This window comes from Perognathus longimembris, chromosome 4, assembly GCF_023159225.1.
Source record: "Perognathus longimembris pacificus isolate PPM17 chromosome 4, ASM2315922v1, whole genome shotgun sequence".
Taxonomy (NCBI): Eukaryota; Metazoa; Chordata; class Mammalia; order Rodentia; family Heteromyidae; genus Perognathus; species Perognathus longimembris.
The window spans coordinates 3,406,415-3,418,799 of NC_063164.1; the positions used below are offsets into that span (position 1 = coordinate 3,406,415).

Here is a 12,385-nt window from a genome sequence, read left to right on the forward strand (position 1 = left end):
AGGGCTTAAGGTATTCTGACATTCATGTGGAAGAAACAAAAAACAACTCAGACTGCAATGACCAAGGAAAACTGGAGGATTAAAAACTGCTGTAGGGGGCTGGGATGTAGCTCAGTGGCAAAGCGCTTGCCTAGCAAGTGCAACATCCTGGGTTCGATCCCCAGTACCAAAAAAGAAAAAAAAAAACACAAAAAAAATACAGTTAAAAAACAACTGCTGGAGTACCACATATACCACATATAAATTGAGTCACATATTTAAGACAATGTGGCAACTGTAGGTAAGGAGAGACAATTCAGTGAGTCAACGGAGTGCACACAGAGCCCAGAAATGCAGACAGGTTGATCCAATGCATTAGCTGTCTGACAAAGGGGAAGAGAGGGGAAGGACAACTAGTTATTTGAATAAACAATTTTATTTTATTTCTGGTGGCACACGCCTGTAATCCCAGCTACTCAGGAGGCTGAAAATCGTGCTTTAAAGTTAGTCTGGGCAGAAATGTCTATGAATCTTTCATCTCCAAGTAATCAGCAAACAGTCAAAAGTCAGGGTGTGGCTCAAGTTGTAGAGTGCCAGCCTTTGAGCAAAACGTCCATGCAAGAGTGCACGGCCCCGAGTTCAACCTCAGTACCACCACTACTACCACAAAAGGAAAAGAGAAAGAGAGAGAGAATGACACAGGATGACATGATAGGATGACATGATAAAGGACTATCAGTGGTAGCCAAAAGGAAAACGAATATTCCTGTAAAAAATGAAACTAGGTTTTTCAGATGCATGAGTTAGCCTCTAGTTTTCCTATTCAGGGCTGGTGGTGATGAGAGAAAACTCTGGAAGTTTCATGTCCAAAAGGATGCCACCAATGTGATCGTCAAAGTTGATTACCAGATAGAAAACTTGTTCTGAGTCAGAACACTTGTCCATTGGAAGAGAACAATGGTGTGTGTGTGTGTGTGTGTGTATTGTATGTATCTACGTATGCATGTATTCAGCCCTGGGCACCAGGCTCTTGGTGAGGGACATTTCCATTTCCAGCATGTATCTCCTGCCTGTAGGATCCCAACTCCTAAAGCCTTGTTATAACATGATTTTAGTTATTAAAGGTGTCCTAAATGGCTTACAGTAGAAACAAAGATATACAAGGGGGAGAATCTGTATATGTAATTAAGACCATTATAAAATGTAAGAAAGAAAAGAAAATACCAAGATATATCTGAGTATACTAGAAAATGTTTAAATCCAAAATATACAGGACTCTTCTGTAGCAACAGAAGGACAAAGTCCTACTGAAAAAAAAATGGACAACGTAAACATTCACACAATCATGACACAAGAAACACACATGACCAATAAACAAATGATACGCTTGGTTTTACTACTGATGGAAGAGATCCAAGTTAACAAAGCAGGAGGACTATACATGAGACACCCCCGCCCCTCCACACATACCACATTCAACTAGATTCAACACCACCACTAGCAAGTGTGCGAGGTGAAATGGGCCTCCACTTGATAGGTGCTGATGTGGAACTATGTATCAAGAGCCTTACAGGTGGTTGTACTGAGTCACTCTACTTAGGGCCACTTAAGAAGTGCTGGGCAGGAGGACGGACATGTATTCTCGTGCAGGTGCCAGGAAGGCGTGCGGGGGGGGGGGGGGGGGGCGGGGACAGCCCCTGCAAGGAAAGGCATACAACACTGAGCTAACTCCACAGCGCTGACACAAGAACACGAGGAAGCCCGAGGAAGCAAAGGAAAGGAATCAACTTTAGTTAACCTAGAACTCGTAAGTGGAAAACAGGCAGAGTTCAAGCGAATCAAGAGTGAAGACTTAGGCTACACAGATTATTAAAAAGTTTTTGGCAAATGGCTGGATATCACATTACTCCTGCCTAATTTTAGCTAGGTCCCTTAAACACAACATCAATGCATTTCTGATTAAGTCTGCCGTGTTACAATACCCCACGTGAGAGAGTAGCTTATACACAAGGATTTTTTTTTTTTTTTGCCAGTCCTGGGCTTGGACTCAGGGCCTGAGCAATGTCCCTGGCTTCTTTTTGCTCAAGGCTAGCACTCTGCCACTTGAGCCACAGCGCCGCTTCTGGCCATTTTCTGTATATGTGGTGCAGGGGAATCGAACCCAGGGCCTCATGTATAGGAGGCAAGCACTCTTGCCACTAGGCCATATCCCCAGCCCCATACACAAGGATTTTAAATACAGGGAACTCATTTTTTAAGAGTCGTCTAGTAGATGATGTAAACCCAGAGCTGACAAATGTTCCCATTTCTTATACAAGAAAGGACATGCCGCTTGGCAGATTAACGCTCAGGTTTGGGAGGTCAACGTAAATTGAAATTTCCAAACACACTAACGAAGCGGCTGCCTCTTACGCAGTCCGACGACGCAGGCACCGAGCCGACAAGGCCGGGGGCGGCTGTCGGGCCCCACCGGCCCTGCTTCCCCGGCCATGGGCCAGGCCTCGCAGCGAGGGAGCCCGTGACACCCGAGCCCCGGCAAGGCCCAGACGCCCGCCCACAGGGCCGCCACACTCAGCAAATGTCACGCCTCTCCTTCAGGGCCCAACGGCAGAGAGGAAGGATGGATGGGGCAGAGGGCTGGGAGGACGCACTGTCACCAACAGAGAGGGAGGGCTGTGACGCTGTCACTGTGTCTCAGCCCCCTGGGACACACCGCGCCACCAGGTGTGGGATGGTGCCACGGGCCCTCGTGGATTTTTCCACTTAGCATGAAGCATTTGATTATAATCGCAGCAACCGGTTCTCAGCACCGATGAACTCACGAGGTGCGGAAGCCTAACTTTACCTCTCTAGCACTTCCTGGCTTCAGCGCCGCCACTTCATCCTGCGTGCCAGGGGAATGTGCAGCCCCCCCCCCCTCGGCCCTGGGCCGCCTGTCTTCTGTCTCTCTGCCCCCCCCCCCCCCGAAGAGGGAGGGGTCGCTCAAGGGTGAGGGTTATGTTTCTGTGACCAGAGTCCCTGGGGCTCAGGAAGGACAGCAGCTGGATCTTGTGAGAAACTCCAAAGATGGCTCTGTGGAGCGATGCCAAGTAGATACATACTTTAAAATGACACGGTGCTTGCGACACACATGCGTGCACATGGTGACACACACGTGCACACGCGTCACTTAAGCGTTACTTCAAGGTGTTATAGGTGGACGCTTCATGCAGTAGGTGTTCTGGGTTTTGACAGGAAGCACCCAACCCATTTTTTTTTTAAGGAAATTCAACAGTTATTTGTTGACTTGAATAAGTTGACAGATGGATGTGATGAGAGAGAAGGGAGGTGAAAACCTAGCCACAAGCTGAGTCACATAGAGGAATTCGCGCTGTCAGGGGCACCGGATGCATGGCACACACAATTTCTAGAACAGAATGAGCACTCATAATTCTTGGATACATAATGTAATATAATAAAGTAACAGGCATTAAAATTAAAACCACGCTCAGGGAGACAAATGGATGTTTTCTCTCATATGTGGAAGCCGGATCTAAAATACAACTGGACACGACAGAGAACTCTCGGCGTTCACACACAGACCACAGGAGGACATTCGTAGGGGAGGAACCAACAGGTGTAAATCCTCTGAATATTTAAAATACTAGTTATTAAAACAAATGCCAGAAAATGGAAATAAGTTTTGTCATTGGCGGTGGTGTTGTTGCTCTTGCTTCCCGGGTTTTGTCTTTTTTGGGGGGAAGAGGGGAGGAGCAGAAAAGAATGGTGAACAAAAACAGTCATGGTATTCAGTGTACTCTATGTGGAAAATGAGCTATGTAACTTACAGGCAGGGACAGGAAGGAGTAAAGCAAGGGAAGGCGTGACATTGTCTAAAAAGAATCACACACGCTACCTAACTTATGAGATGGTAACCCTTCTGCACCGCACCTTAATAATCACAAAATTATACCAAAAGTTGAACTTAATAAATAAATAACTTGAGTAATTATGGACTGTGCAACTTTCCTCCTTTCTTGGGCGCAGTACCAGCTCACCATCCTGACACAGAAATCGCACCCCCGTTTTGGGAGAAAGCGAGGTAAGTGGGTTCCAGGATCCCCAGGAGCTGCTGGTACTTGTTGGGTGACTGCGGTGGCCATGTCCCCTGCCATGTCCTGGCCGTGATCTCACCTGCCGTCTCCCGAGTCACACGAACGGGCCGGGTGGTAGGGAGCTGGGCCAGGGACCTGCCCGCCACGACCCAACGCCCACCGGCACACGCGTGCAGGCCAGGCTAGCGGACCTCCCTCCCAACCCTTCTCTAACCCAGGCCTTCTGCAGCCTCTGGGTGGGCACCACCCCCCCATTACAGCGCACGGGCATTCAGAAGGGAAATGGCACCTTGCGGAGCAGATGCGTATTCGGAAACTCCTGCAGACAGGAGATCTGTTTTGAGAACACAGGCTGGAGGTGAGCTTTTTGCTGGAGGAAACGAAGGATATTCCTAGAGGGTTTCCATGAGGTGAAGGAGCCTTCCACCAAGAGAGGCAACCGCTGTGTGGAGCAGCTGTGCCTGCCAGGACTTGTAAATGTGCCCCGCCCTGGCCTAACAAAATGGCTTCCCCTAATGCTGAATAATTAAAACTCAAAACAAAACAACAACAAACCCCCCTAAACCAACTTCTTTTGTGTTGGTTTTTTTTTTTTTGACAGTCCTGGGGCTTGAACTCAGGGCCCAGGCACACTGTCCCTGAGCTGCTTCTGCTCAAGGCTGGTGCTCTACTACGTGAGCCACAGCGCCACATCTCAACTTTTCTGAGTAGTTCATTGGAGATGAGAGTCTCACAGACTTTCCTTCCTCGGATGGTCTTGAACCACAATCCTCAGAGCTCAGCCTCCTGAGTAGCTAAGGATTACAGACAGGAGCCTCTGGTGCCCGGCCAAAACCCAACTTCTTTGACAAGGATTTTTAAAAGAAAACCAACAACTAAGGCTGCATTAGAGAATAATGAGTAATTCTTCAAATATAAAACAGAGTATTTAAGAAATTGTAACTCAAATGGCTTCCTTTAAACCTTGCTCCAAATTGTTTTTCTACTTTTAGACAGCCACCCAAAGTGAGACCATCTCTCATACTTTAGTAATTCACATTTCTCTGAAGGCCCTTCAATACCAGGCTCCCGGGGGGCCGCCGGCGCTGGGTGGGGCTGACGCGTGCGTGCTGGCTGGCACTCACAGGGCCGAACCGTCGGTCAGGAAGGGGCGTGGCCTCGGAACCGGGGTGTGTGTGTGTGTGTGTGTGTGTGTGTGTGTGTGTGTGTGTGTGTGTGTGTGTGTGTGTGTGTGTGTGTGTGTGTGTGTGTGTGTGTGTGTGTGTGTGTGTGTGTGTGTGTGTGTGTGTGTGTGTGTGTGTGTGTGTGTGTGTGTGTGTGTGTGTGTGTGTGTGTGTTCCCACCCCGTCCTCCAGCCACGCCATCCGCGGCGGCGGCTGGGCCTCGGTCCCGGGGGCGCGGGGGGCGCTGTGAGCTTACCTGAATTCGGCGAGACGTGCAGACCGCTCATGTCCTTGGACAGGCCGTTGGTTTTGGGGCTGGAGATGGGCGCGCAGGCCGACGTGGCGCGGGGAGGCCTCTTCCCTGGGACTTTGACGGTGGTTCTCAGGAGATCGATCTCTTTGCCGTGAACGTTCTGCATGTAATCCTGTTCAAAATGTTAAACAGCCAAGAGAGATTAAGAAGAGGGCCTTCTACAGCGGACAGCCCGCGGGCTCCATCAGACGTCACGAGCTGGGAGCCGGTGACCCTGCCACAACCCAGAAGGGTTTGATCTGCGTGTCACGGGGGGCCTTGTCAATTGGATTTAAATCCGAGTTTTGTGTCCTTGAAAACATAGGGGAGCATAGCAGATGCTCCGCTGTGGGGGACTGTCCAAGAGCTTTGGTGTTCAAGGCTAGTGCTCTACTACTTTGAGCTGTAGCTCTACTTCCGGCTTCTTAGTGTTTAATTGGAGATAAGAGTCTCAATGACTTTTCTGCCAGGGCTGGCTTTGAACTGAGATCCTCAGATCTCGGTCTCCTGAGTAACTGGGATTGCAGTGTGAGCCACCAGTGTCTAGCTATACGTATACAGATAGATCTATTGATATTCACATGTATTTGATAAATTTACATAGATTTCTGTCCATACGTGGCTTGACTCGGGTCCTCAGCACTCAATAGGCAGACCCTTTACTGCCAAGCCACATCTTTAATCCTGATTTTTCCTTACGTTTTTGTGCTGGACCTGGGACTCAAACGCAGATCCTGGGTGATGTTCCTGAGTTTTTGTGCTCAAGGCTAGCAGCCAACGGCACTTCTGGATTTTTGGTGGTTAATTTGAGATAAGGAGTTTCATGGACCTTTCTGTCTGAGCTGGCTCTGAACCACGATCCTCAGATCTCAGCCTCCTGAGTAGCTAGGATTATAGTTGTGAGTCACTGGCACCTGGCTTTTTTTCTACTTCTTTCCTATTAGATGTTCACTAGGTTCCTCTTGTAAAGGTAAACTTCTGGGGACAGAAACATGGTTTCTTTTTTTAAAATTTTATTACATTTGGACCTTTAAGAAACATATACCATCAGATATACCACTATTTAGTAAAAATCTATTCTAGCTCTTCGGATGCATATGTCACAAACTGTCTTACTTCTTAAGTCTCCAAGACTTTATGAAGAGTTTATCTGATCTATGGGATCCTAAGCCTTGAGGTTTTTCAAGTTTTGATTACTGTAAAACAACTTCCAGTGGATGAGCTTAATTGCAAGATGTTTTTCTAGTCCGTTACATGAATATTGTTTCTTAAGCTCTGTGATCTCTCTGGAACATTTTGCTGTAGGTAGGGCTGGAGTTGTCTAGTAGACACTCAGAGAAAACCGTACACAAAGGTGGGGTGTTTGTTGCTGAAGGACCGGGCGGGTGTCTGGAAGCCGGCTGTTAGGCAGCAAGGCGCACCATTTGGTCCTTGAGTACTAGGTTTCTCAGTCGCTCTGGGTCTCGGTCCCTGGTGGTGCCTGGCTAGCAGTTACTGGAGGGAAGGAGGCCTACAAGGACAGGGAGTTCTTTTGGGGGAGTCGCGTTTGTGAGCCTGGGCGGCAGTGGTGGGAAGGCAACTGCTGTGGGGGGACAAACGTCCCCCAGAGGCCCACACGCTCGAGGCTGGGGCGTCAGCTGGTGGAGTGACGGGGGGGGGGGGGAGGGGGCGGTCAAATCCTTCAGCAGGGCCTCTGGGGGAGGAGCGGGGATGACCCAGGACGGGGACGCAGCCCCTTCCTTCCTCCCCCACACCTTCCTTGGTCTCCCTCTGCTTCCCTTCTGCGTCAAGTGCACAGGCCTCCTTAGCCAGCCATGTATTTCTGCCATGAAGGCCGGTGCTGCCGCAGCCTCAAAGTAACAGGGCCAAGGGCCCACGGCCCACGGACGAAGGCCTTAAAACCGCAGGGCCAAGTAAACCTGCACTCCCGAGCAGCTGATGAACTCAGAGTGGTGAAACCCCAGCAGACACAGGGACGGAGAGCCAGAGGGAAAGGCTTCCTGGTGAACGAGGAATCAGTGAGCCTGAGGCGTGTTATATGTTAACAGTAACAATGAAAAGAATAGGAGTGGTACACTTAATAATAATAATCCAGAGCACTGGACACAGTATTTTACACTCCAGATACATAATAATCACTGTTGGGTAAATCACATCTCAAGTGTCGTAAGCCAAAGCAGAAAATAGGGGTGAACACCTTGGCCTTGGCAGATCCGTAGTGAATTCCTTTCCGATTTTAACACCCAGCAATTTGTATTCATTAAAGTGTTTAAGTCTGTCAATGGGGTTTTATGACACACACACACACACACACACACACACACACACACACACAGAGACTGGGGATAGAGGGAGGCAGTTAGAGGTCAGAGAAAAAGGGACAAGGGAGATGGGGGAAGAGAACAAGCAGGCCATGAGCTGAGTCTCGTTGGCTCCCAGGGAACAGGCCAACCATTTTTAAAATTTTTATTTTGCTGGTCTTGGGGTTTGAACTCAGGACCTAGGCACTGCCCCCTGAGCTTTTGTGACCAAGGTTCCTGTCTACCACTGGAGCCACAGCTCCGCTTTCAGCTTTCTGGTGGTTAGTTGGAGATACGAGTCTCTTGGACTTTCCTGCCCACACTGGCTTTGAGCGGAGTCCCTGGGATCTCAGCTTCCTGAGTAGCTAGGATGACAGGCGTGAGCCACCGGTGGCCGGCTAGCCCACCTTCCAGAAAATGAAGGCCGGGAAGACACGGTGGGGCTGCCGGCGTGCCGAGGAGGGCTGCCGACAGGAGGACCGGAGGCCAGAGGCGGAGACCGCACTTCCCGGCTGCCTGGGCGGCCTCCTGTGCCCGGGAGCCCTGGACCTGCAGGCCGCATGGCAGAGGGGGGAGCTCTAGAAAGGAGGGGGAGGCCAGATGGGGGGGAGGGGGGACTTTCCAAGCGCCTGCCCTGGAGAGGACACTGCAGGGCGCTGGTGACTCCCTGGGACGGATTCCAATGGCCGAAGAGCCAAGACGAGAACTGGGAAGAGCAAACGGGTGGAGCATCGGGGCTGGGAAGGTGGCTTAGTGGTAGAGCGCTCGCCTTGCGTGCGTGAAGCCCTGGGTTCGATTCCACAGCACCACATACACAGAAGAAAGACGGAAGTGGGGCTGTAGCTCGAGAGGTAGAGTGCTAGCCTAAAAGGAAGCCAGGGACAGTGCTCAGGCCCGGAGTTCAAGCTCCAGGACTGGCAAAAAGGAAATAAAAAAAGGCTGAAGGTAACTGGAGAGGATCAGAAGGCTTGGCCCCTTCGGGCTGATTCGGAGGGAGGGGTGAGGCGGGGGGGGGGGGGAGCTCTGCAGAGGATCTGCTGATCCTCTGCCACCCAGAGGGAAACAGGTCCTGAGCCGCCCTGGCGGTGGCCTTGTTAGAGCCCGCTCGCGGAGGGGACGGGGGAGGGGCGTCCCCAGGTGGAGAACGGATGGCAAGATGTCTGCCTACCCCAACCCCGAAAATACCACTACGACTGCAACCAGCTACGGAAACAGCAGCGGCTCGGAAAGGATGCGAGCCAAAGACGGGGAGACGTGAACGATCATCACTCAGTGAGACTGAGGGATAAGGTGGAGGGGGACGCACGGGGGAAGGGGGCCCTCTGAGGGCGCCCCGCCGTGCGGCCAGGAGGACACGCGGGAGGAAGCGAGAAGAGAGCCCGTTCCCGAGCTCCTTCAGTCTACGCCCGTGAACCGTCCGCCGCAACTATGCAACCCCAAGTTTCCAAAAGCAAAGTTGATGCTTGTAAATAATGAATCCCTTCTTGCATAGTTACTCCTTTTAAAATATCAGCTCGCTATAACTTTCTCCTTTAACAAATTAAAATACAATAACAGGAGTGTAATTGAGCATTTATTGCTTATGAGCTCTAAAATGAGGCTAATCAGGGAGTAACTAAGCCCCAGCGTGGGCTCTTTCAATAGGCATGTCTCCACATACAATAACCAGGATATCTTATTTAAAATTATTATAGAAATGTACGGAGCCTGCGCGCGTGACGGGGAGGCGCCGGGGGAAGACATTTATCTCGGGCTCCGCACGCGTCGGGGGGGCTGGGGGGGGTGGTTCGCCAGGACTTCAGGACTTCAGAAGAACCGGCTCTCAGAAGTCGGAACATCAACTTGTCGACTTCTGTATTTTGAGCCCCTGAAAAAAAATGCTGGAAGCTTACAGAATGCAATTCCCCATCAATAGGAATCCTCCGTCCTAACAGGTGGGATGTAAACCCGGGGGGGGGGGGGGGCTGCTTCTGGCGCTTCTCCAGAGAGACGCTGCAGGGGCTCTCCCTTTCAGAAGGAAGCCAGCCTTTCACCTCGCATCCCCCCCCACCCCACATCTTGGCACTTGAGGAATTAAAGCGGCAAGCACCAAACAATGCTCACCCTTCAGAGGCAGAAGGGGCTGTGTGCAGACCCCGGGGCTGGGGGAAAAGAAAGACAGCGAGCTTGATTTTGATATGTAAATGCTACAAGATACTACCCCTTGGCTGTGTTGGTTGTGGAAAATGCTGATCCGCAGATAAAAGAGGAGAAAAATCCCTTTAACAAGGCACGAGGGGTAATTCAAAGCCAAGTACTTTTAAACAGCACTTAACAAGTCCCTGGGGCCCACTCAAGAGCCAGGCCCCCCCCCCCCCAGAGGTGCCGGCTCCTGCCCTCAACAGCTTGAAAAAGTAGTAATTGCAAACCTATTTGCATTTTTCTTCTCAAGTTGTCCAGGCTCCGGATGCGGACTATTTATTTATTTTTTTCCCAAGCAGGCACCTGAGCAAAGGGACTGTTCCCGAAGGCACGCCGACAGCTCGGAAACCACGCCTGGCTGTCCCCCCCACACCCCCACCCGCACCTTTGCCATCTCTTGTTTTTTACATCTCGCTCCTAATTATGTTGCATCTATTGCCTTACACTTAATTAGCTGCATTAATGTGATTTCTTTTCACATAGTCAAGCAATTAAGAGCTATGATTGAGTTTCATTCAATTAGCCTCAACAAACATGCTAATTGATATCCCAGATGCAAATGAGGTGCAATGAGAGAAACCTGCTAGCGATGGAGGGCCACGGCGGAGAGACCCAGAGCTCCCAGCTTGCTGACAGAAGCAGAGCTTAACGTGGCTCCCGCCTTCTGTGGGGCAGGCCGTTAGTGCCTGGGTGTACCGGATCACTCCTGATAGGGGGAGTTAATTGGTCTAGCTGCAGAACGATGTTGTCCTAAAACTTCAGAGCTATGGCATTCCCAGGCCTGGGAGGGGACCAACGGGTACCACTTTGCTCCAGCAGAGTCCTCATCAACGTATAGGGTACGAGGCTACCCAGAACCAGCCAAGGATTCCTCCCCAGTGACAAAGCCCGTCCCCTGGCCTTGCCGGAGCCCTCCGAGTGCATGATGGCCCATTCGGTTCTCAGTAAGTGGGGAGTTCATCTTCGTCAGCTCTGGGGCATCTGGCACTTGAGTTAAGCTCAAAATACAGCCATCCATCAATAGTCCCTAAAAATACTCTTACTATATTGATTCTCTCACGGCCTTGCATGGGGGGAGGGCACTCCCCTCGGCTATCTGTGAAAGATGGTTTGCTGATGTGTTTGTAGGGTACCAAAAGCAGTTAACAAGATCTTGGAGCCAAACTGAAATGCATAAAGTGTATGATTGGCATCTCAAAACGAGATCTTGAGGGGAAAAAATACAAGGCTTTGGAAAGGTAATGGCTTAAGCGGCTTGTTTAAAGGACCCACGATACAGCGAATGCGTTTCTTTTATACACATACTTTATAAAAGAATTAAGATGTTTACAATCGAGTGATGGACAAAGTAACGCAGGTCTTCGCCCTAATCAGGTTTCCTCATGTGTTGTGGTTTTTAAACCAGAAAGATTTAATATTTCCTATCAATATGTAGTACTTTCAGTTACATAACGTGAAGTCTGTTTTCTGTTTGGACACAGCCTATCTAATTAAGCTTTTGTATCCCATAATGTAACTTGGAAATCTTCAAAATGTGAATCTTGACACATGACACAAGTCCAACAGATTAAAAAATTTTACCATGTGCCTTTTTATCACAATGTTGAAATCTCTTCTGAAGGTGCAGAAGTGAGTGTATGGGAGGTACAATTCTGGTGTCCCCCGCAAGATGTGGCAGTGTGAGGGAGTAGCTGGCCAGGGAAGTCTGTGAAACCCTCATCTCCAATCAACTGCCCAGGAAAAGCTGGAAGCGGCACTGTGGCTCAGTGGTAGAGCACGAGCCATGGGCAAAAAGCAGCTTAGGGTTAGTGCCAGGCCCTGAGTTCAAGCCACAGGACCAGCACAATCAAAATAAAAACCACAAAACAACAAAAAAACACCCCATGACTCCAACATTTAAAATATCCATTTTCTCAGTGCAGATGGGGGACGTGTGTACAAAGCCCTTGCGGGGGAGGGGGCTGAGGCTTAGTGTCCCACTGGGGGGGGGGCTGCCATTGTTGGGGTTGCTGCTGACCAAGTCACTTTGGGGGGGGGGGCGGTGTCAGTGTCTCTACCAGGAAGTGGCTAAGTGCATGCACAGCCTAATAATGGTTCTTCAGTCTTAGTAATTCCTGGGATTTTCTTGAGAACAGGGACAAAATGAGCCCTTCTAAGAAAACAGCGGACAGTATTAGTGGCCAATGGCGACTTAGGAGCTGTCAGGCAGAAATGAGAAGTGTGTGTGTGTGTTCCAATGAAACTTTACCCACATGCACAGGCAGTGGCTATAGGCTACATTTTGTAGGCTTCTGCATTAGGGGCTTGTAGTCCCCGTTAGGGTTCTCTACCTTGATGGTTTTCACCTAGACAGCATGTGAACTTCTGAGAAACCAA

At 50.0% G+C, this 12,385-nt stretch overlaps 1 protein-coding gene across 1 annotated transcript in view; it reads right to left on the reverse strand.

Moving 5' to 3' along the window:
* Positions 1-12,385, reverse strand: part of Agap1 (ArfGAP with GTPase domain, ankyrin repeat and PH domain 1) — a 411,357-nt gene that overhangs the window by 128,663 nt on the left and 270,309 nt on the right. Inside the window, 1 exon segment of the mRNA XM_048344473.1 lies at positions 5,493-5,661. Coding sequence (XP_048200430.1) covers positions 5,493-5,661 — 169 coding nt within the window.